The 24,086-nt window shown below is 37.2% G+C and overlaps 1 protein-coding gene across 11 annotated transcripts in view; it reads left to right on the plus strand.

Annotated features, from left to right (window-relative positions):
* The window catches only part of ANKRD28 (ankyrin repeat domain 28), a 200,628-nt gene extending 177,067 nt beyond the window's left edge, over window positions 1-23,561 (plus strand). For 10 of the 11 annotated variants that reach the window (XM_086674248.1, XM_086674254.1, XM_086674249.1 and 7 more), the window contains 10 exons: window positions 3,121-3,208; window positions 3,440-3,557; window positions 4,124-4,343; window positions 10,125-10,212; window positions 10,301-10,384; window positions 11,000-11,145; window positions 11,749-11,831; window positions 12,293-12,375; window positions 13,447-13,538; window positions 20,301-23,561. In XM_086674248.1, coding sequence (XP_086530374.1) covers window positions 3,121-3,208; window positions 3,440-3,557; window positions 4,124-4,343; window positions 10,125-10,212; window positions 10,301-10,384; window positions 11,000-11,145; window positions 11,749-11,831; window positions 12,293-12,375; window positions 13,447-13,538; window positions 20,301-20,587 — 1,289 coding nt within the window. In that variant the 3' untranslated portion in view covers window positions 20,588-23,561. The remainder of the gene's footprint in view (window positions 1-3,120; window positions 3,209-3,439; window positions 3,558-4,123; window positions 4,344-10,124; window positions 10,213-10,300; window positions 10,385-10,999; window positions 11,146-11,748; window positions 11,832-12,292; window positions 12,376-13,446; window positions 13,539-20,300) is intronic. The other variant, XR_015239964.1, reaches the window with a different exon arrangement.
* Window positions 23,562-24,086: the final 525 nt, after the last annotated feature.

Raw genomic sequence — 24,086 nt, forward strand, 5'->3', positions numbered from 1 at the left:
ATACAGATTCCTGACTCTCCACAGGAATTACTACAAGTCAGTATTCATTTTAAATAACTAAGACTAGGGGTGTCTGGGTGGCTCAGTCGGTTAAACGTCCAACTTGAGCTCAGATCACGATCTCAGGGTTCATGAGTTCGAGCCCCGCATTGGGCTCTCTACTGACAGTGCGGAGCCTGTGTCAGATCCTCTGTCCCCCTCTCTCTACCCCTTCTCCTCTCTCTCTCTCTCTCTCTCTCTCTCTCTCTCTCTCTCTCTCTCTCTTCTCTTTCTCTTTGAAAAATAAAAGCATTTAAAAAATTAAAAACTAAATACATAAATATATAAATAAATAAAACTAACTTAAAAAAGGGTAGGAGGTGCCTGGGTGGCTCAGTGGGTTAAGTGTCTGACTCTTGATTTCAGCTCAGGTCATGATCTCACAGTCCTAAGATCAAGTCCTGCCTCAGGCTCTACACTGACAGCACAGAACCTGCTTGGGATTCTCTCTCTCTCTCTTTCTCTCTCTCTTTCTCTCTCTGCCCCTCCCCTGCTTGTGCTCTCTCACATTCTCCCTCTCTCTTACTCTCTCTCTGTCTCTCTCTCTCTCTCAAAATAAATAGACTTAAAAGAATAAAACAAATAAGACTGGTCCACTGGAAGGAATCCTAGCCAAGTATTTTTTTTTCACCCCCCACTACTGAATTTTGCAGAGGATTTAATTTACCTTAAAACCTTACTATTTTCTTCTTTATGTGATTAGATACATTTCACTTAGTCTGTTTTTGTAGAGTGATTTTTAAGAACCACATTTTAATATGGGTTTTGAACTTCTAGTCCTTTAGGAAACTTGCCTTTTTGAAGACTAGGTAGGTAGGTGACACCCTCTGTTGCTCCAGAGCAGCCTTTCAGAAACTGTTAGATATTTAAGCAGGACTTAAAAACAAAAAATTTTTAAGTGGAATAAAATGCCTATAAATGTGTGTATATTGTTATATGGTAAGAATTAAGTCAAAATGCTGCCATTTTCTGTTATCTTATTCTGAAAAAGAATGAAGTTATATATCATTCTGCAACTTGAAAAATTATGCCGTAAGCACAGATCATTTGAAGAGCTGATTTAAAGCTTTTATGGAGTGGTTTGCACTCTTTATAGATAAATATTGAACCAAGACACTAGCCAGTCCCTCAGAAGTAGCTAACCAATGTCATATAGTCTATAAATTCTATCCAGTGAAACAGCTGCAGTTTACTGTTAGTGCCAACCTATTCAGTAAACACAAGCTTTGGTTCTACACATGTCTTTCAAATTAGGAGATTGCTAGGGAGTACTGTACTCATAAGTCATGAAGAGAACACTGTGATCTTTTATTTTTTTTCTGAAAGTGAGCCAGTTTTCTCCAGTGGTACTATGCTTGATATTTTAGATATTGAACTTAGAAAACACAAATACTCCTCAGTAGCTGCTGTGTACTGAGTGCAAGTGAATCACTTAAAGAAACGGTGGGCTGGGACACCTGGGTGGCTCAGTTGGTTGAGCATCCAAGTCTTGATTTCAGCTCAGGTGATGATCCCAGGGTTGTGGGATCGAGCTCCGAATTGGGTTCTGAGCTGAGCATGGAGCTTGCTTAAGATTCTATTCTATTCTATTCTATTCTATTCTATTCTATTCTATTCTATTCTATTCTATTCTATTCTATTCTATTCTATTCTATTCTATTCTATTCTATTCTATTCTCTCTCAAATAAATAAATAAATAAATAAATAGCAGTTAAAAAAAAAATAAAGAAATGGTGGGTCAAACAATTTCCTCGACACATCCCCAGGTGGGATGCTTCAGTGACAGCTGTTATTGATTACTATGAGAGTTGCTGGCTGAGTGTGGCATACAGATGTGGAGTGATGTTGTTACCACAAATCTTAATCGCTATTAGAATTTAATATAGCTGTTAGAAGTTACTGTAGAATATTAGGCACCTAGCTTGCTTTCACTAATTTGTCATTTTGAGGCGCTTGGTTGGCTCAGTTGTTTTAAACATCCGACTTTGACTCAGGTCATGATTTCATGGTCTGTGAGTTTGAGCCCCATGTAAGGCTCTGTGTTGACAGCTCAGAGCCTGGAGCCTGCTTTGGATTCTGTCTCCCTTTCTCTCTTCCCCTCCTACACTCCAACGCCCACGCGCGTGCGCTTGCTCTCTCAAAAATAAACATTAAAAAATATTGTCATCTTTTAATTAGGAAGAATAGTGACAGATATTCCTTTTTGCATCATTACGTGACTTACATATTTCTTTCAACTTCAGATTTTATTATATTATGGGAAGGACCTGAATTTTGCAGAGGATTTAATTTACCTTAAAAGCTTATTATTTTTTTTTTTTTTTGGTTATTTCTACTTTATACCATTGCCCATTTTATGTATTTGGACATATAAATGCATTCTTTAGAGAGATCATTTTTTCTTTTATTGTATATGTATCAGTTGGAATTCTCATAGTACCCAACTAAAAGGTGGCATAAGTGACAAGAGTTTTAACCTCTTACATAAAATGTTCAGAGGTAGAGTCAGTTCCAGGATTGACTGATTCAGCAGTGGTATCAGAACTCTCTATTATTCTCTTGCCTTTGCAGTCATGGCACAGAATGGCTACTACTTCTTTACGGTATCACCTCTGAAATCAGGAAAAGGAGGAGGACTTGTCATTATCAGGGATAAAAATATTTCCCAGAAGCCTTCAGGCTTAGCATCTCAGTGGTCAGAACTGGATCAGCACTTATCTTGGAAGCTGTCATTGGCAGAGAACAGAGTTGTGATGGACTTGATCTAATCATGGTTTCATCCCTTGGCTGAAGGCATTCCCTTGACCACATTGCCACCGCCAAAACCAGATAAAACGAGCGTTATAATACCAGGGCAGATGGTGAGGGATGGCTATGGCCATAATTAACCGTGAGGAATTGATAGCTGTAGTCAGTTTCACCAACAAAGGCAATATAAAACTTTGTATCTATATATTTTTCTCTTAGACTATTAAATTCAATGAAACTATCCCACAGTTATATCCAGAAAATGTGCTCTATGATAGAAATTTTCTATTTTATCATTGTAATTACTGAAATTTTAAAATACCACTTTACAGCAACAAATGGTCATTCAGAGTGCTTACGGCTACTAATAGGAAATGCAGAACCACAGAATGCAGTCGACATTCAAGATGGAAATGGACAGTAAGTTTTAATAATTTTTAAATTATTTTCAAGATGTGTGTTAATCTTCATACTTGTAACCCTAAAAGTCTGTCATACTATGTAACTGAGTAACAACAAATACAGTTTTCTCACTTTAAGTATACTTTAGAAGTTGTATCACAAAAAGGCATATTTAGAAAACAGGAGTTTGTTTTTCATGGAGTAGTCTTAAGTTGTAACACTGAACCTATTATTACTCTTGTTGCTCAGGACTCCTCTGATGCTGTCTGTTCTCAACGGGCACACGGACTGTGTTTACTCACTGCTGAACAAAGGAGCAAATGTAGATGCCAAAGATAAATGGGGAAGGACAGCATTGCATAGAGGGGTAAGCAAAAATATTCCCATTGCCTTTCAAAAATTTCTTAGGATCTCCTTTTGCCTAAAACTGAACTAGGCTATGTTTATTCTTCTTCATTAAATTTCTCCCAGATAGTCTTTACTCTTTCTTTTAGTATTATAGTTTTTGAGTGCGAATTTTAAACAGCTGTAAAACACAACTTAATCCAGGAAACAATAATGTTGGAACAAAATTTTAAAAACCTAAGACCTAAGTAGAATTAATGTCAATTTTACTTTTTCTCATCACAACTATTTTCTTACACATTTTTGTCTTTTTCACCTTTGAACCTTTCACCTTTTTACCTTGTTTTCACTGATTTATAAGTTCCTTTGTTCCTGTTTTTTGCAATATGTGTATTTTGACAAAGTTAATGCTTTAGATAAACTTTTAGGCAAATTTCAATAAAAATATTGAATTACTCAAAAAATGATAAATGCTTTGATTGATGGTAGAATATGGGAAATACGGACTTCAAAAGTTTTTAATTAGCAAAAATTGGCATGTTACCCAAGATGACATATTCAACTACCTGCAAATAATTTTTCTTTCAGGCAGTTACAGGCCATGAAGAATGTGTAGATGCATTACTTCAACATGGTGCTAAGTGCTTATTTCGAGATAGCAGGGGCCGGACACCTATACACTTATCAGCTGCCTGTGGACACATTGGTGTTCTTGGAGCCCTTTTGCAGTCAGCAGCATCTGTGGATGCAAATCCAGCCATAGCAGACAATCATGGATATACAGCACTTCATTGGGCTTGCTACAATGGTTAAGTATACACATGCAAATCTACATTAAGTACCATTAATGCACCAAGTAGAGACAAGAAACTCTAGTATATAGCACTCTGATATTCATGAATATTTGTAAGGCAAAGTGTAAGATCGGTAGGAAGCATAGACATCATCTACTACATAGTTCTAGCTTACTCCTATCCTTTGTCATGCTAAAGCCAAGACATTAGTTTGTCAAAGATCTTTTGAGATCAGCTTTCGTTAAGTCTGAATTTTTTCTAAATCTTTGCTTCAACAGGTATTTTGCATTTTTAACATACTTTTATAACATGTGTGATGTCTTTTGTATAGTATGCTTGTAGTTTGATTATGTTCTTTTACTTTCTAAGTGCACTTGTGTTAGGCAAAAAAAGGTGGAGAAAATGAAACTGTATCACATTCTGAACCGAAATCTGTGCATGTTTTCAGAGCATATTGCCAGATAAGATCCTTATATCAATAGTAACATGTATGCTCAACATTTTAAGGGAATAAAATTCTAGCAGATCACAGAAGTAGAAACTTCAGAAACTTCTATTGTTAACTTTGCTGCATAGTTAGAACACACATACTTTTAGCTTCCTAGAGGCTCACAGCCAGATACTCCTTTTATAGGTAAGCTCACTTCACTCAGAGAAGTATAGAGCTATGTTTAAGGTATAAATGTTCAAAATGGAGTTTGGCTTATGAAATATCACTAAAATAAGTAATGAGGCGTGTTGAGAGAGAATGATTTTTGCCTTGTGTAGGGCCACAGATTTGATCATGTTATAAAATGCTAAGATACATGACATACATTCCAGACATCAGTTCTGTCAAATTTTGGGCTTTGGGCTGAGCCAGGGATATGAAGATTTTTATTTGTTTTGAATTTCATTGCAGCATTCAGATTACTATTAGTTGTGAGGAGCATACCTAGAAAAAACTAGTTCATAACCATAACAACTTTCCCTCAAAATGTTAAGAAAATATAAATTGCCTCTTGATATAAATGTTGACGTGCTTAAAAAAGTTAAGTATAGTATCTGTTCTAAAATTCAGCTGTCTGCTTTATGAGAGAGTTTAGGTTTCTCTCTTTCTGTACTGTGCTGCTTCATGGTTCTTCATTGGAGCCATTTTGAGGTTTTTGTTTTTGTTTGTTTTTGTTTTGTTTTTAACTTATTTTGAGAGAGATAAAGAACAAGCGGGGGAGGGAGGGAGGGAGGGGGAGAGAGAGAGAGAGAGAGAGAGAGAGAGAGAGAGAGAGAGAGAATGAATCCCAAGCAGGCTCTGCACTGTCAGCACAGAGCCTGATGTGGGGCTCAAACTCACAAACTGTGAGATTATGACCTGAGCTGAAACCAAGAGTCAGATGTTTAACCTACTGAGCCACCCAGGCACCCCCTACTGGAGCCATTTTGACAAATAATGTTATTGAGTTATGGTGAAAGAAGAGAAACCTGAATCTTGCAAAATTATAGTTTAAATGTTTTCATAAGTATTTTATAGATGCAGTATTTGAATACTCATATTAATCCTTGTGCCAGAATTGAGAGTTCTGATCTTTTGCTGTGAGAAAGTTTTGATCTCGTCTTAAGGATTGTTCTGTGATTACTGTTGGGCATCCATCATCTCTGGGTACTGATGGTACCATCAAAACTTGAATAGTTCAATGTATTACTAATTCACAAGCTTAGTTTAGTCAGTTTCATTTTTACTGCCTCAGATCTCTAGCCAGAACAGTTTTGTTGAAGATTAAAACCTTTGGGATTTTAGATTCTCTTTTTCCCTTTTAACTCAGTAAAGTTGGAATTTAATGAGTAGAGTGAAGTGGCCAAATATTCAGACTGAAGTCCAGAGTCAAAAAAGATACTGTATTTTGCCATTGGAATTTGATTTGTTTTTATGATGTAACTTGACATATTCGCAAGTAGAGGAAAACCAAAACCATCTAATATAGTAGAGATACACCTTATGGATGTGAATTTTATTTAAGAAATGAAAGTGTTTTGAAGCAGACTTTTATTGCTTGATTTTTTTTTAAACATATCAGAATTAACCATTGGAAAAATCACACAGCAAGCTATCTGTCCTCAGGCAGAGTATTTAGTGTGAATACACTGCTGTAACTATCCTTTGGAGAGTTGCTGTCTAGTACATTTCTTATCAGATCTTTATGAAGAACATGGTTTCCCTAAAGTGAGTTCCTGCTGTATTACTGCTGAATTTAGACTCTAAACATGTTGTGTACAAGAGACAAAATAGACAAAATTTTGCATGAGCTTCATGCCTGGTTGCCATTTAAGGATCATAACAGATGTGTCTAATTTCCAGACTGTAGCAAAATTGTGATGATTCTGAATTGAGCTGGAATGAATTAGATGTGTATTGGCTATATGCAATAAGAGACCATACAGACAGTCTAAATTTAAATACCATATTTATAGCCAAAAGCCTATTTTATAGTTTGGTGTTCTGAGAGTAGAATATATAAAATGGTTTTACTTCCGCTAGTAATTATTGTATAGCTAAAAACAAAACTGGATGCACTCCAGTAGACCAGAAAACAACCTTTGTCTAAAAATTGAAATGGAATGATGACAAAGTATTACAAAAGAATTGGTTATACATGCTAAGTTTTAGAGTTCCAGATTTCCAGTTTATGCAGTCATTCAGTCACAGGACACTCTAAAGGGTATTTATATTATCCCTTTGTTGCTTTTAAAAATTTATAAATTTTTGTGAAGCTCTATGTATCCTCAGAATATCCCTCTGAAACATGAAGAGACCAGTTTTCCCATCCTTCCATAAACAAGGACACAAAGTGATGAGTTTTCACCTTGATATGATTGCTGGAGGTAATCCATAGCCCAGAACTCTGTCTTTGCAGTATGCAGTCTGCTCAGATAGTGATTCTCAAACCTTTCAGTCTCAGGACCTGGGAGTTAGAGCTATTAATATTTACTATATTGGAAATGAGAACAGAAATTTAAGAATATTTATTAATTAAAGTAATCCATCAAATGTTAATATAAATAACATTTTATAAAAAACATATTTATAATATAAATCACATTATAAAAACATTTTATAATATAAAATAACATTTTTATAAAAAATAACCTCTTTTCAAAACAAAAAAGAATTTTAGTTAGAAGAGTGGCAAATTTCTTTACAGGCTAGTTCAGAACACTAGTTATCAGTGGTACCCCAAGGTTCCCCAGACCCACACCTTGAGAACTGCTATCTAGGAAAATAGGAAACCCTTAAATCTATAATGGACAAATTTCCATGGCTACTTCTTGGTAATGAGTTGACATTTGGAGAGAATGAAAGCAAGGCTTCTCTGGGTGCCTGGGTGGCTCAGTCAGTTAAGCATCTGACTCTTGATTTCGACTCAGGTCAGAATCTCACAGTTCCTGATACTGAGCCCCCTACGATCCCTCCCCCACCAACACACATCCCCCCCCAGTGGCAGGCACTGCTGCTTGGGATTCTCTCTCTTCTTCACTCTCTGCCCCTCCCCCACTCATGCTCCCTCTCTCACTCTCAAAAATAAACATAGGGACACCTGTGGGTGGCTCAGTGGGTTAAGTGTCCCACTCTTGGTTTCAGCTCAGGTCATGATCTCACGATTCATGGGTTTGAGCCCCAGGTCAGGCTCTGGGCTGACAGTGGAGAGCCTGCTTGGGATTCTCTGTCTCCTCCTCTCTGCCCCTCCCATGCTCGCTCGCTCTCTCTCTCTCTCTCTCTCTCTCTCTCTCAAAATAAGTAAAACATTTATATTAAATAAAATTAAAATTAAATAAAAGCCTTCTCAACCTCAGCATTATTGGCATTGTGGGCCAGATAACTCTTTGTTGTGAGGGACTAACGTGTGCATTGAAGGTGTTTATTAGCAGCATCCGTAGCCTCTTTCCCACTGTATGCACTCCTTTACCCCATCCTCAGTTGTGGTGAGCAAAAATGTCTCTAGACATGATTAAATGTCTCCTGAAAGGCAAAATTGCTCCAGTTGGGAATCCCTGGATTAGAGAAAAGAACTGACAGAAGATGGAACAACTACAGATTTCCTAAAACATACTTTTCCTGGTAAAAAACAGTTATAAGATAAAGGAAGATCTTGGGTGCCTGGCTGGCTCAGTCGGTAGAGCATGCAACTCTTGATGCAACTCTTGATCTTGGGGTTGTGAGTTCGAGCCCCACATTGGATGTAGAGATTACTTAAAAATAAAAAAAATATTTTGGGGCGCCTGGGTGGCTCAGTTGGTTGAGCGTCTGACTTCAGCTCAGGTCATGATCTCACGGTTCGTGAGTTTGAGCCCTGTGTCAGGCTCTGTGCTGACAGCTCGGAGCCTGGAGCCTGCTTTGGATTCTGTGTCTCCCTCTCTCTGTCCCTCTCCCCCTCATGCTCTCTTTCTCTCAAAAATAAATAGATATTAAAAAAAATTTTTTTTAATAAAAAAATAAAAATTTTTTTAAAATAAAAAAGGATGCAACCTTTCATTGGCAGCAATTAGTACAGCAGTTGGGGTATTTTAAAACTAAAACCCTGCTTTGAAAATTGGGTAAAGAAAATCTGAGGTTTGGGTTTTTCCTTGTCTTCAAAGTTGCTATTAAAAAGTGTGAGCCTGGGGCGCCTGGGTGGCGCAGTCGGTTAAGCGTCCGACTTCAGCAAGGTCACGATCTCGCGGTCTGTGAGTTCGAGCCCCGCGTTGGGCTCTGGGCTGATGGCTCAGAGCCTGGAGCCTGTTTCCGATTCTGTGTCTCCCTCTCTTTCTGCCCCTCCCCCGTTCATGCTCTGTCTCTCTCTGTCCCAAAAATAAATAAACGTTGAAAAAAAAAAATTAAAAAAAAAAAAAGTGTGAGCCTGAAATATAGCAGTAATCCATATACTTGTCCTTCAGCCCAGCAATATCATTTCTAGGAAATTGTCCTACAAAATTACTTGCGTTGTTTTGTTTTTTTTTTTTTAGTACTGGAATGTTTCATTTACAGTATTGTTGGTACTATAACAAAAACAAACCAGCAGTCAAAATACATAATTAGAAATTAGATCATTTATGATAGACTTTAATACTGTGAAGTTTTTCCAAACATTGAAGAATACAATTTCTTTATATGCTACTTTGGAAGGATGTATACAATTTATTAAGTGAAAAACAAGTTGCAGAATTAAAAATTTACATAAAAGTTTTAAAAAGAAGTGCATGTTTATGTGCATGTAGTTGTATATGCCTAGAAATTTTCTGGAACTGTTAAGATAATAGTAGTTACAGTCTAGAAAGTGGAACTGGAGTTGGGGGTAGGGATAGGGGCATGTACTTTTCCCTCCAGACACTTCTGTAGCATTTGAGATTTTATCATTAGCTCATTAGTAAAATCAGAAAATATTTAAATTTTGAAGTTAATTATGCTGTATAAATATGTTAATTTTAAAGTTCTATTATGCTATAGAAATATGACTTTAAAAATGACTGGAACTAGTTACTATGAAAAAGATAGAGACTAATTTTTTTCCCCATAAAACAAACATTTGTTGTGTCAGTTTATTACTGCTTATAGCGGTTAATAAATTGCTATAAAATTATAAGAAGCTTCTGAATTTCAGGTCTTGAGGTTGTGCTTTGGATTTCAAACTCCTAGAAATGTGATGTTTAACATATTCATTGAACTCTGGTTATTTTAAATCCATGTAAAGTTTTTTCTTATCTGTGTTAGGGATGTGTGGGTGTATATGTGGGCACTTCAGTATCTTTTTTGGATTTTAATATCCAATTCTCATTTACTTATTTAGGTCATGAGACATGTGTAGAACTCCTTTTAGAACAGGAAGTTTTCCAGAAAATGGAGGGAAATGCTTTCAGTCCTTTGCATTGTGCCGTGTAAGTAAAGGCAGATGAATCACATTTGTTCTTAACTATTTACGAAGTGCACCATCGCTGTGAGTGACCACTGTGCTACCTTACACAGGATAAATGACAACGAAGGTGCTGCTGAAATGTTAATCGATACATTAGGTGCCAGCATCGTGAGCGCCACAGATTCAAAAGGAAGGTAGGAACTCCACTGTGTAGGAAGTAGTTTGATTTGCAAAAGGCAAAAATTTTAACTACTTGTGTGGAAGAATTTGTAGAGAACCCTTTATTAACTAAAAGCTGATTTTTATATTTGCAAGTATTAATTATAAAATCTTAACTATGTTCTCATTATAAAAGACTTTCTTATTTTTATTATGATTTTTAGCCAGTCTTCCTCTTTAAAACTTTAAAATATAAAGATTTCCCTTTTTTTAAAGGTATGTTTATTACCCAGAGGTTATCGTTAATAAAGTTAGCAGCTTTCTAAATAGGAATAAAGACTGAAGGAAAGTCCAGTGGTTGCAATGGGTGGCAATACTGGGTCAGGATTTATTTCCTTTATTTCTTTAATGATGTAATTTTTTTAACAGTTTTATGTTATATTAGATTAAGGGCCTTTTACATTATCAGAAATACAAATTCCTCTGTTAGAAATTAGTAAGCTCCATTAAACCTATTTGTATCCACGCAATGATTTTATAGCCTAATATGTAAACCCTTGAAAGTTGCTTATCATAAATTCAGGAATAATTTTTTCGAGAGTATACAACCTACAGATTTAGTGAAGTCTTCCCATTTCTTTGCATTACAGAACCCCTCTCCATGCGGCCGCCTTCACAGACCACGTAGAGTGTTTACAGCTGCTGCTCAGCCATAATGCTCAAGTCAATTCTGTGGACTCTTCTGGGAAAACACCTCTCATGATGGCCGCAGAAAATGGACAGACAAATACAGTTGGTAAAGAAAGCGGTTAAGGCTTTTATTATTATAATGCTATGTTGCTTATGTATGTTTAACTTATGGAAAACTTGGATCTCAAACCTTCTGATTCTATTGAATCTGCCAGTTTTCTCCCCACCCCTGAGATTTAAATCTTTATTAACCTGCTTTCAGCCCACATTTTTATCTAGGGCCACCATGTTTTCATTTGCCCTTACTGACTGAACAGTCCACTGTGGCAAGGCAGTATAGAATAGAGGTTAAGACACTGACTCTGGAGTTAGATGGACTGCATGTGAGTCCTAGCTCTGCCAATTAAATGACCTTATGCCTCAATTTTTTAATTTTTAAAGTTGAGAAAAATAACAGGGGCCTACTTTGTAGAGTTACTGGAGAATATGAATCCAGGGCACTAAACTCTCACAGTTAGTTGCTGTTGTGTCTGTGCCTTAGACAGTAATGTGACCATATAGTGTGTACATTGTATATTACAGTATTTTTCTTGTCCTTAAACTTTCACTAGAGGGATATTTTTGCTTTGTATCTTTCTCTATAGTGAGTTTATTAGTAATCCAAGATATGTATTCATAAACATAAGATTTGATGCAATTTTCCTCCCAGAGATGCTGGTTAGCAGTGCTAGTGCAGATCTGACTTTACAAGATAACAGTAAAAACACCGCCCTCCATTTGGCTTGCAGCAAGGTAGGTACTCATTTTAAGGATATGTTTTCATTGTTAATATCAACAATGGCATTTAAAGTTTTTCCATTTCACTAAAGTGAACAGAGCTAGAGATCGAACCGCTGTAATGATCTGTAACCTCTTTAACCTCTGTAATGACTGACATCAAATTTCTTGAGAAAAAAAAGAAAATATTGTATTAGTCACCCTGATATATGAAAGTCTCCAGTGGGCCAAGTAAGTTTTGGAGTATAAGCCTAAATGTAATTATTATCTTCCTTTAATCTCTCCAATCTTAAATATTCTTGTCCTCTGCCCTAAGCCTACTCCACACAAATATTTAAGGCATAATTAGCCAAGAAAATTCATGGCATTTATATGGTGATGTACATATTGTATGGACTAGAGTTGAGGTTTACTGTATTTGTAAATTTATCTTTAATGATACCTAAGTTTTTAAGAGTTATTTGCCATAATTTTAGGGTCATGAAACTAGTGCCTTGTTAATACTGGAAAAGATAACAGATAGAAACCTCATCAATGCAACCAATGCAGCCTTGCAAACGTGAGTATTTTCATGTCTGGTATAAACCTTGTGACCTAGAATTATAAAAATGATTAATAGTTTTTTTTTTCTAACATGGGACTATTGGCATCAGTCTCAGTCACAGAAGCAGTTAAAAAGTAGAGTATCATTTTTATAATTGACAAAATTCATTTCTAAAGTCATCACAATTAAAAGGCTTATTATTTTAAAAGTTTTTGGACTGAAACTTTATAATGGAAAATACTGTGGATTTTTTTTTTTCTTGATCTGATTACCCATAATTTTATGAAGAAAAGTAATACTATTCTGTGTGTTTGGTGGAAATGAACCGGAATGATATGTTATTTGACACCAGCAGTAAATGAGGTAAAAGCTTTACATGTGTCTGTAAACTAGAGAGATTTCAGAAAGAATCAAGTTCTTAATGTGAGCAGCCATCTTTCAAGTGACTGCTTAAGTCTTAGACATACATCTCCCATGTTTCTCTTCTAATTTCTGTTTGCTATTCTACTTTGAGTCTTGGTAAAAACAAACAACAACAACAACAACAAAAAATTCGTAATACTGGTTCCAATTCACATATCAGCCATATCTCTTGAGGTTCTAGAAACTAGTCATGGAACCTGTAAATTACTTTCAAAGCCTATTGGAATTTGTGCTATTGCAATTTACGACTTTTATTGTATATTCTATTATATGCATTTGCCAACTTCATTTCTCAAAACAACCACTTAAGAATGCAGTTTAGTTAGTAAAATCTTTTTAAACATTGAGTCTTAGAAGGAAACAAGAGGTATTGGTAAAAGTGAATTGCTGGTGAGGCCCAGTGTTGTGCTTATGCACATTGGCAAGATTTGACAGTGTACTCTGCACGCTGATTTTTTGTCTCCCATTACCATCTTTATTGCTGTTAGGACTGGGTGCCTCAATTTTGTATCTCTGGGTCATCATAACTTCGCAAAAGTGCTGCTCAACAACCAGGATTGAGAGAGAGAGAGAGAGAGAGAGAGAGAAAGGGAGAATGTGCGTGCATGCACATGCAAGGCCTTGTACCTATTTGTGTGTACATATATACATTTTTTCCTCTAGACCTCTGCATGTTGCTGCCCGAAATGGGCTAACGATGGTGGTTCAGGAACTTTTGGGGAAAGGAGCAAGTGTGCTTGCAGTAGATGAAAATGGTAAGTAGGTTCTGTATTTTCTTTCCTTAAACTGTATTTTACTAGAAGCTCTTATCTTTTGATCCATATTTGAAGTAAAGTAAATGTGGATATTTTTTATTGGTCACAGAGAACAGCTGAAATTAATATTGAATAGTACTTTGTGGCAAAGGGAATAAGGGCAAGAAAAATAAGAAAAGTGTCTAACAGATGAACTTCGGAATTTCACTAACTTTGGTTTAGTGTTACCACCTTTGTTCATCTTAGTATTCAAAGAATTTGTTCTGTCAACAAATACTTACCAAGGCCCTAAAGTAAATCTTCCTACTAACTCATTAGATCCTATCCCCTTTTGCCTACTTGAGACTATCACTTTAGCAATTCTTCACTTTGTGTCCTGCAATAAGGACCTTTTGTAGGAGTCTTCCTAGATTATTCCCATCAGTATATAAACATTATTTCCCTCATCTTAAAAAATCTTCCTTTAATTTACTTCTGCAGCTACTGCCATATTTCTCTTCCTCTTTGCAGCAGAATTACTCAAGTGTTGGCTGTCTGCTATCCCCATTTCTTCTCCTCTTTCATTCTCTCCTATGGGCCCTCCGGTCAGACCTTTGCCGCTACCACACCGCTAAACTGTCTCAAGATCACCAGTGACATCAGAGTTTGGCATAACTGATTATGCCTTTCTCTTTTTCTTTTCTTTTCTTTTTTTTTTTTTTTTATAGGAATAAGGGTTTTAATAGGGAATTAAAAATAGGAATAAGGGACTAACTGGGGATGTGAAGGTTGCAATCTGCCATAGCAAGTGTCTGTGGCAAATAATCCAAAGAGTCTCCATATTTCCCTTTATACTGCACACAAAGTTACATGGATAAATAGGTACAGATTACTTTAGGTCAGGGTAAGAGGGAGATTACAGGGGTGCCTGGGTGGCTCAGTTTAGTGTCTGACTTTGGCTCAGGTCTTGATCTCATGGTTTGTGGGTTTGAGCCCCGCATTGGGCTCTGTGCTGACAGGTCAGAGCCTGAAGTCTGCTTCGGATTCTGTTTCCCTCTCTCTCTCTCTCTCTCTCTCTCTCTCTCTCTCTCTCTGCCCCTCTCCCACTCATACTCTGTCTCTCAAAAATAAATAAGTGTTAAAAAAAAAAAAAAGGAGATTATAGTATCCTTCTTTAGGTGAACCCAGTCTGCCTTCATCCACAAATACATGGTTCCTTGAATTAATAACCAGGTAAGGGTTTGTAATTTGGTATTTTGATGGTTGGATTAAATAACCAGATTCAGTGGAACCAAAATTTTTAATTTTTTATTTTATTTTATATTGAGGCATAACTAACATGCAATATTAATGTTAATTTCAGGTATATACTTTTTTCTTAAAACTCTTCTTTACTTGGCTTTCAGGACTTCATACTTCCTTGGGTTTGTCATATGTTACTAGCTACTCCTTCTCAATTTCTTTTGTGAAGTTTCTCCCTCTTGTGCCCAATTTCTTAATATTGGAGGGCTCTAGGACTCAGTCCTTGGTTCTTTTTCCTTTCCCTATCTACCTCCAGTCATTTGGTTCTGGATACTATCTACATGCTGAGAATTTCTGGATTTGTATCTGTAGCCCAGACCTCTCATAATCTCTGTGGAGATATGATCCATTTGCAGATCCAGCTGCCTAATTGACAGTACTGTATGGATGTCTAATAAACAGCTCAAGCCTAACCTGCTCAGAAGTTAACTGATTCTCCTTTTCCCTGCCAAGCCCCTTCTCCCCACAGCCACCTGATCTTAGTCGATGACAATTCTCATCCTTATAGATGCTCAGGACAAAAACCTGGAGTCATCCTTGACTTCTCTCTCTCTCTCACCTAGTGTAGTGTCCTTCATATACTATTGATCTACCTCCAAAAAAGGCCCACTTTTTTCTCTTCTATTCTTACCACCCTGGCCTGGATCCTTTTAAAATATGTGAGAGTCTTCAGTTATAATGATCTACAAGGCCCTACAGTATGATTAGTCCGTGGCCATATTATCTCTCTGACCTCATCTCCTGCTCTTCCTTCTCTCACTCCATTCTGCCATGCCAGCCCCTCTGCACACCAGGAATGTACATGCATTGTGATCTTTGTTCTGGCTATTTTCTCTGCCTGGAACACTCTGTCCCCACTCAGTCTTTGACTAAGTCCCTCACCTGTTTCAAATCTTTACTCAAGTTTTATCTTCTCATTGAAGCCTATCCTGAACCCCATCTGTACTGCAACCTGCTATAGACAGCTACCATAGCATGCTTAGTCCTTGTTAACATGCTCTATTCTTTCCTCTTCCTTTTTTCCATAGAGCTTATCTTCTAATATATTGTATATGACTTTTTTATTATGTTGACTGTGTGTCTCCCCACTAGAATGAACATAAGATAAGCTCCATGGGGACAGGGAATCTATATCATTTGCATTCGTTGTTATATTCTGAGTGCTGAGGTGAGTGCCTGGATATAGTGATTATTTGTTGGGTGAGTGATTGTGCCAGGCACTGTACTCAATTCTGAAGATAACAATGTAGAATAAGACCGTCTACTTCCTTGAATGGAGTATAAACAGGCTGTTAGAGTGCCCTGGAAGTGGTTCGTTTGGAATAAACTTAAAATGCAATGCAAACACATAAGAGAATCTTTAGACTCTTGCAGGATCAGGAAAGGCATCCCCAAAAAGCAACTTATAAGCCAAAATCCAAAGGACAAGTAAAAAAAGTAGGGAGAGAGTGACATGTTTAAAAATCTAACAGAAGACACTAACTATTGGAGTTACACCAGAGTCTCTTAGATCAAGTGGCAAAAAGGATCTGTGCACTAGGAAATTAGCAGTTAGTCTGCTAGATTAGAATGGGAAAACAAATTAACATTTATAGTTGAGATAAGGTAGTGACCAGAATTATGGTAGAAGCACTGGAGATGAAAAATGTAACTGTTTCTAGAGATCTTATGATGGGACTCACAGGGACTGTGTGAGGGAAGAGGTCTCACACCACCTACCTTCGAGTGCTGTGTGGATGGAAGTGCTGTTGTTTAAGATTAGAAAGTAGGAGGAAGAGCTAGAGCTAGACTCCCAAGTGGATAATGGGACATAGGGATCTGGAGCCCAAAAGAAAGATCTAGATTGGACATAGAGATGTGGGAATCATAAGTGTATGTAGTCGTGAAATCCAAAGAAGTGAATGCTCTCACCTATAAATTCAGACCTACATAGCTTTTTTTTTTCTTTATGTTAATTTATTCTTGAGAGAGACAGAGACAGAGAGAGACAGAGCACAAACAGGAGAGGAGCAGAGCAAGACAGGGACACAGAATCCGAAGCAGGCTCCAGGCTCTGAGCTGTCAGTACAGAGCCCAATGCAGGGCACGAACCCACAAGGCATGAGATCATGACCTGAGCTGAAGTCGGATGCTCAACCGACTGAGCCACCCAGGCACCCCAGACTTACATAGCTTTAAAATAAATTTTCATTATCAGTAAATTACATTTCTGGAAATATAGCTACTATATATAGTTTAAAATGAGGAGCCTAAAATGCTAACCGTATATGTTTGGCCACATTGTGAGACTCTGAATCAATAGCTAACATTCAAATCTTTGTTGATCATTTTGAAGATTTTATATATATTTTTTCCTTATAAAGAAATACAGGGGATAATATAACATAATAATGAAGGTCACCTGTGACCACCTGGGCATCTTCTAACACACTTTGCAATGTGAAATAGTAATCATGGTCCAAAGTTGATATGTCATAGCAATATGTTTCCATGGATTTTCTGGAGGAAGCGCAATGTTTTATACTTGCATGGGATAAATTAGACCCTCGTCCTCAGGCAGTTTACTTCTCTTACTTTTCTCTTTAGCTGACCATATCAACTCCATGCAGATGAGAGGAGCCTGGTTTTCATCATATTCCAGCTATAAAACACTCCTGAGATGCTCTTCTCCCCCAATCCCTACTCATCCAAGGGATCATGGCCTATCTAATGGGTCGCTCTGACTACAATACAATAGGTATCTTCAGACTTTCAGCAGAGCCCTTGAAAGAAGTATGGGCATTCTACACATTTTGAGTAAACAGGGTTTAATTTAAAAATGCACATGTGGGGTGCCTGGGTGGCTTAGTCAGTTAAGCTTCCAACTTTGACTCAGGTCGTAATCTCATAGTTTGTAGTTCAAGCCCCGCATCAGGCTCTGTGCTGACAGCTCAGAGCCTGGAGCCTGCTTTGGATACTGTGTCCTTCTCTCTCTCTGCCCCTCCCCCGCTCACACTCTGTCTCTCTCAAAAATAAATAAGTATTTAAAAAAAATTTTTTTTTTTTTTTTTTTAATTTGAAAATGCACACGCTTCAGTCACTCCTGCCAAGCTTGTAGGGGCACCAGCTGTTCCCTTCAGCCCTTGACAAAGGGAAGAATTATGAAGGGGAAAAAACAACTTTTTTTTCCTGAAGGCTAATACAGCATGGATAAAAATATATAGGAGATCTGGAAACCACCAAATGCCGGTAGTTAGAATGGATAACTAAACCATGGTATAATCACAATAGTGGAATGTATAACAGTGAAGATGGTATATACTATATACAATGCCATGGATAAATCTCACAGACATAATGTTAAGCAAAAGAATCAAGGTATGAACTAATATATACTGTGTGATTCCATTTATATTAAGTTCAAAAAAAGTTTAAACTATAGTGTTTATGAATACAACTAGAAAGGAAAGCATAGCCATGTTTATTACCACATCAGGTGTTTATTACCAAATCAGGATAGTGGTTACCTCTGTGAAAAAGAAAAAGGGTAGTGATTAGTAAGGAACATGGGGTCTCCTCGTATGCTGAGAATATTCTTTCTTAGTCTGGATGGTGGTTACATGAATGTTTTTTTTTATAAATCATTTAGCTATTTAAAAAGCAAATACAAGGGGCGCCTGGGTGGCTCAGTCGGTTAGGCGTCCGACTTCGGCTCAGGTCATGATCTCACAGCTCATGAGTTCAAGCCCCGTATTGGGCTCTGTGCTGACAGCTCAGAGCCTGGAGCCTGCTTCTCATCCTGCGTCTCCCTCTCTTTCTGCCCCTCCCCCACTTGTGCTCTGTCCCTCTCTCTCTCTCTCAAAAGTGAATAAATGTTAAAAAAAAATTTTTTTTAAAGAAAAAAAATAAAAAACAAATACGAGTTTACAAAATATATACAGCTGGCCCTTGAACAACATAGGTTTGAACCACATGTCATTTAATAACATGGATTTTTTACAGTACTATAAATGTATTTTCTTAGGACTTTTTTCTCTAGCTTACTTTCTTATAAGAATACAGTTTAGAGTACAATATAACATACAAAATATGTGTTGATTAACTGTTACGTGTTATTGGTAAGGCTTCCAGTCAACAGTAGACTATTCAGAGTTACGTTTTGGGATGTCAAAAGTTACACACAAATTTTCGGGGTACATGGGTGGCTCAGTTGGTTAAGTGTCCGACTCTTGATTTTGGCTCAGGTCATGATCTCACAGTTCATGAGTTCCCAGCCCCGCGTCAGGCTCTGCATTGACAGCGCAGAGCCTGCTTGGAATTCTCTCTCTCCCTCTCTCTTCCCCTCCCTCGTGTTCTTGCTCGCTCTCAAAATTTTTTTAAAAAGTTACAGATTTTGAACTATGCAGGGGTCAATGCCCCTAGCTTCCCACCACATTGTTCAAGGGTCGGCTTGTACATATATGAGTGTGAAAGCTAAAACATGAGTGTATATAGTAATAGGGAAAACTGTGTCCAAATGTGCAACAAAAATGAAGCTGTATATTAAAACTTTAAGACATTTGCTGCTAAAGTTTCATATGGGGTGATCTAAACTGAGCACCGTATTGTGTGCTCTCCCCATCTTCTCTTTCACTTCATCCTCAGGGTCTTGTACCAGCCGGGGTACCAAATGTTTACTTACTCAGTTTGTTGATACTTTGCAGTGCCTGAAGGCTAAGCTTAGTCAGTCTTCTAACGAAAGAAACAGTTGAAAGCAAAACATTTGTTTTGGCTTAGGAGTTTTTAAAGTTTACCTGTTTTGGGGCGCCTGGTTAGCTCAGTCAGCTAAGCATCCAACTCTCGGTTTTGACTTAGGTCATGATCTCAGTTCATGGGTTCAAGCCCTAGGTAGGTCTCCACACTGACAGCATAGGGTCTGCTTGGATTTTCTCTCTCTTTCTCTCAAAATAAATACATTAAAGATAATAATAATAAAGTTTACCAAAAAGTTGATCGATAGCCAACTGTCTTTCATTCAATACCCATCTTTGGGCGCCTGCTCAGTGCCTCATTCATGAATGTGTACACTTTTAGGTTTCTCAGCATGTAAACTCTTAAGTAACTATAAATTAATGATTAAGATTCTTCCGGCATTCTGAAGGAAGCTTTATCGGTCTTAGGTGTTTTTGTTTTTGTTTTTGTTTTTAAATTCTAGCTCAGTATCTTCTGTGAACTCAGGTGGATATGGTTTAAGTTTTGGGATCTTGAAGCAATCACCATCTCCGGGCCTCAGTTTCTTTCCTCTTCTGTAACATAACTAAGGTCTCCTCTCATACTAGATTTCTATGACTTTTCTCTTTTCTACTGAGTGGAAATTTTCTAAATCGTTTTAATTAAACAGTTCATTATAAACCAGGTAATTTAAAACATGTCTGAAATTGAAGGCCATTTGAACTTATTTCCTTATATCCATGCAGTGGGTCTCAGGATGTCTAATTATTTAAATTTTATCTTTAATTCTAGGCTATACCCCAGCTTTGGCCTGTGCTCCCAATAAGGATGTGGCTGATTGCCTGGCTCTCATTTTGGCCACCATGATGCCTGTCTCATCAAGTAGCCCTTTATCATCCCTGACATTCAATGCCATTAACCGTTATACCAACACCTCAAAAACAGTCAGCTTTGAAGCCTTGCCCATCATGAGGAATGAACCTAGCTCCTATTGCAGTTTCAACAACATTGGCGGGGAACAGGAGTACTTATACACCGATGTGGACGAGCTCAATGACTCTGATTCCGAGACCTACTAAGAGGCTGAGCCAGAGGTCTAAGTGAGGAGTTCTGACGCTAACGCTTCAGATTGTGCTTTTTCAGGAAAAAGGCACTTTCTTATTCACGTACAAATTCAACCTAAAAGGAGAGATCACAGAGTGAGCAAGTATGAGAAATGTGATACATTAGGAAGAAGAGTTTTAAAGGCAAGTTTTGCAAAAGGAACTTCTAGAATCTTGAAATAGACTTGACCAGAGAAAAACACTTTGATGTCAAGTTACTTTGTGGAGTTGTTTAATTTGGTTTTGCAGTGCCAGGAATAATTTGGGACACTGTGCACCCTAATCTGCTTACACAAGCAACACTATTCTAAAAGAAGAGATAAGGACACTAGATTAAAAATTTACCAATAAAACTACAACTAAATTTAAGGGCAATAAAAGTTTGGTATAGTAGGCATTATGTGCACAGCAAATTGCCAAAGGACCAAGTAACTTAAAAGTTTTTTAATAGAATGCCATTTTGTGGAAACTGGAATAGGTGAAATGAGACATTATCTAAACCAAACTTTAATATTTCTGAAAATGAAGCTGAGATTTGGTTTTAAACGTTGATTTTTTTTTTAAGAAAACATCTGAAAGCCTTCGAATACTGTATTAAACCATGAGAGAAAGCAGATGTATTTTTACATTTTTTCTTTTACATAAAAATTTAAAAATTCCAACTTTTATAATATTAGAATTAAAAACCAGCTGACTGAGTGCAGTCAGGGTGAAAATACTGGTGATGTTGACATGAGATAGATTGGAGTCGGGCTGTTGTTGCCCACTTTTGAATGGTTTAGGTTTAAAATTGAACTATTTTTGTTTCAAAATGTAAAGAATTTCTTAGAAGAAGAAAATTTCGTGAAATCAAAAAAGTAGATTATTTTCACCCTATTGCAGCTATATGGTCCTGGGAAATGGAGTTTTCAACCTCACTACTTTGGATGGTACAGCTTTGTCTCTTACGTTACTTTTGTGCCTCCACAATGGATTGGGGGATTTTTGTTTTCACTGTTTGGTGAATAATCAAAAGAAAATCCCTTGTTATTGATACGTTAACATCATCGGGTCTCTTGGAAGGCATTTCTGTATTGGGTCCTATTCAGATTTAAACATGCTACTACTTGGGGAAGGAAGCAGTTGCCTGCCGAAATGGAAGACTGCCTTTCAAATAACAGAAAGGCTGATGTTTAGGTTTTTAAATAACCATTTATATGGTTCTGCTTTTACTGTAACTGTCACTTTCCCAGTAAGAATGATTTCACGTATGTAGGGGATGTTACAGATCTGGGTGAAGTTCCATAAATTTTCACAGAATGATACCCAATTTCATTTTATCCTTTTTGTATTGTGCAACTGGAAACTTTATGACATTGTAAATTATCAGCTGGTTTTTCTGAATATAAAGTGTGAAAACACAGAACAGTATTTTGATCTATTTGATAATTTTGTGGGGTTTTTGAAGAATTAATGAGCATGTACATAGAAATAGTGACTGCTTGAATACTGTATTTACTTGCACTCTTTCAGTACATCAAGATACCTGTATATTTTAGAGTATAATAAAACACAGATGTGAGTTGTATTTAATGAATAATGTATTTGTATCTGTGCATATTACCTAAAAATCTATAAAGTTTCTAGGGCATTGACTACTAGATTTTAAGCATTTTTTTTCTAAAATATTTACAGAAATTATAAATGTAATCCTCCATCTTTTCTTTATAATATAAAGAAGTCATAATGGACCCTTCCTAATTGTTAGTGGTAGGAAGGTGAATATGCATTTTAAAGACAGTGGACTACATTTTCTATTGTACCTTTTGAAAAAAATGAAAAAAAACTCAAGAGGATTCTAAAAGTATACATATGTGTGCTTTCTCTTTCCTTTTAGGAATTCTCTTCTGAATTCCCTGAGGGAATTTTCTAGAATCTCAGAATTGAAAGAGACCTGAGGTTCATCCAGTCTAACCTCTTAACAAAATGCAGGAGTCCCTTCTACAAGGGTGATCTTTCCACCTTGAACACTTCCAGTGACTCTACCTCACCAAGCAGTCCATTCAGTTGTTGAGCAGCTCTAACTGTTAGAAAGGTCTTCCTTAGATGGAGTTGAAGCCTCCCTCCCGGTAACTTCTGTCCTTGTGCCCGGGTCTGTCCTCCAAGAGAACGCTGAGAACGTTGGAAGGATGAATCTTACGCCCTCTGCCATGTCTTCTCTTTTACAGGCTGTTTGACTTACCTGCTGAAGTGATTTCCAGAAGGACTCATTAAATACAGTTAGATTTACCCATCTAATGAAATCCAAGGTGTAGCTATAAAGTAACAAGCTGTTTTTAATTTCTCCTCACACACACCAAAACTTAGATCTTGCATCACTTTATGTAAATGATGCCACTGCTGAAATTGTTTGTGAGGTGGTTATTTCAATTGCTTGCCCACTAGGAAATCTGTTTCCTTGCTTTGTGATCGCATTTTGTGATAGTCTGTCCCCAACTGATCAGCCATTTCTTTGGTCTGAACCTAATGAGGGGAAATCCCAAGCTACTGGTCCAAATAGGATTTGAGCAGCACTAGTATGGTTGAAGTACATACATGGACAGCTTCAGTGAATGAACACAGGGCCACAGTAAGTTCCTTTACAGTTACACCTTGTATGTTAAAAGCATTCAGGCCCTGCTCTGAAGTGGTTTTTATCCTCATACAGAATAGAAGAGCCTGTTTGCTTTTTTAACTTCTGCATGGAAGATGACATCTGAAATATCTGATGTGTATTATAGTAAAACCAGCTTCTGCTCTAGAACTACTTTGGGGGAAATGGTGGTAATAGCAAATGACTTCCTTTAACAAGACACTCATCTCAAACAGTGCCATTTAGTTCAGGAGATCTCTAAGTGTAGCTGTCAATTTGGGGTTTAATTTGGCTTATATTGGACCTTTTAAATGAAATAAAGTTTTTTAATGCAATAAATCAAGTGTCTTTCATTTTTACGTGCAAACTTTTTTTTTTCAAACTTCTTTATCTTTTAATGGCTAATTAGTATTCTGACTAGTTTTTACCCTTCTTTAAAAACTTGACTTCTCACAAAAGCTGTTTTAGAATTTAGATGAGCCTAATGGGGTTTTTCAAATATTCACTCAACAAATATTTATTGCTTGCCTGCCATATACTTGAGGGTGGGGATGGGCAGAAAGTGAACCTAGAAGGCATGGTGGTATCCTCTAGGAGTTCTCATCTCATCATGGAAAGACATATACCTGAAAATAGAAAGGACAAAAGTATAATTGAGATGAACTGCTAGGGGAGGTCAGAGAACAAAAGGAAGATCAAAACAGGCTTTCTGGGAGAGATGACCTTGAGACTGGACATGGAGGAACAGCTATATTTTGGGCAGGTGGAGAGGGGCAAGTATTAGCCTAGGTGAGAAGAGCAAAATCAGTAGTTTGTAAAATGGCTGGTGAAAGGGAGAGGATGGAATAGGTGTTAGCACTTAGC

This window comes from Puma concolor, chromosome C2 (assembly GCF_028749965.1).
Source record: "Puma concolor isolate L17-30 chromosome C2, mPumCon1.1.hap2, whole genome shotgun sequence".
In the NCBI taxonomy this organism is placed as follows: Eukaryota; Metazoa; Chordata; class Mammalia; order Carnivora; family Felidae; genus Puma; species Puma concolor.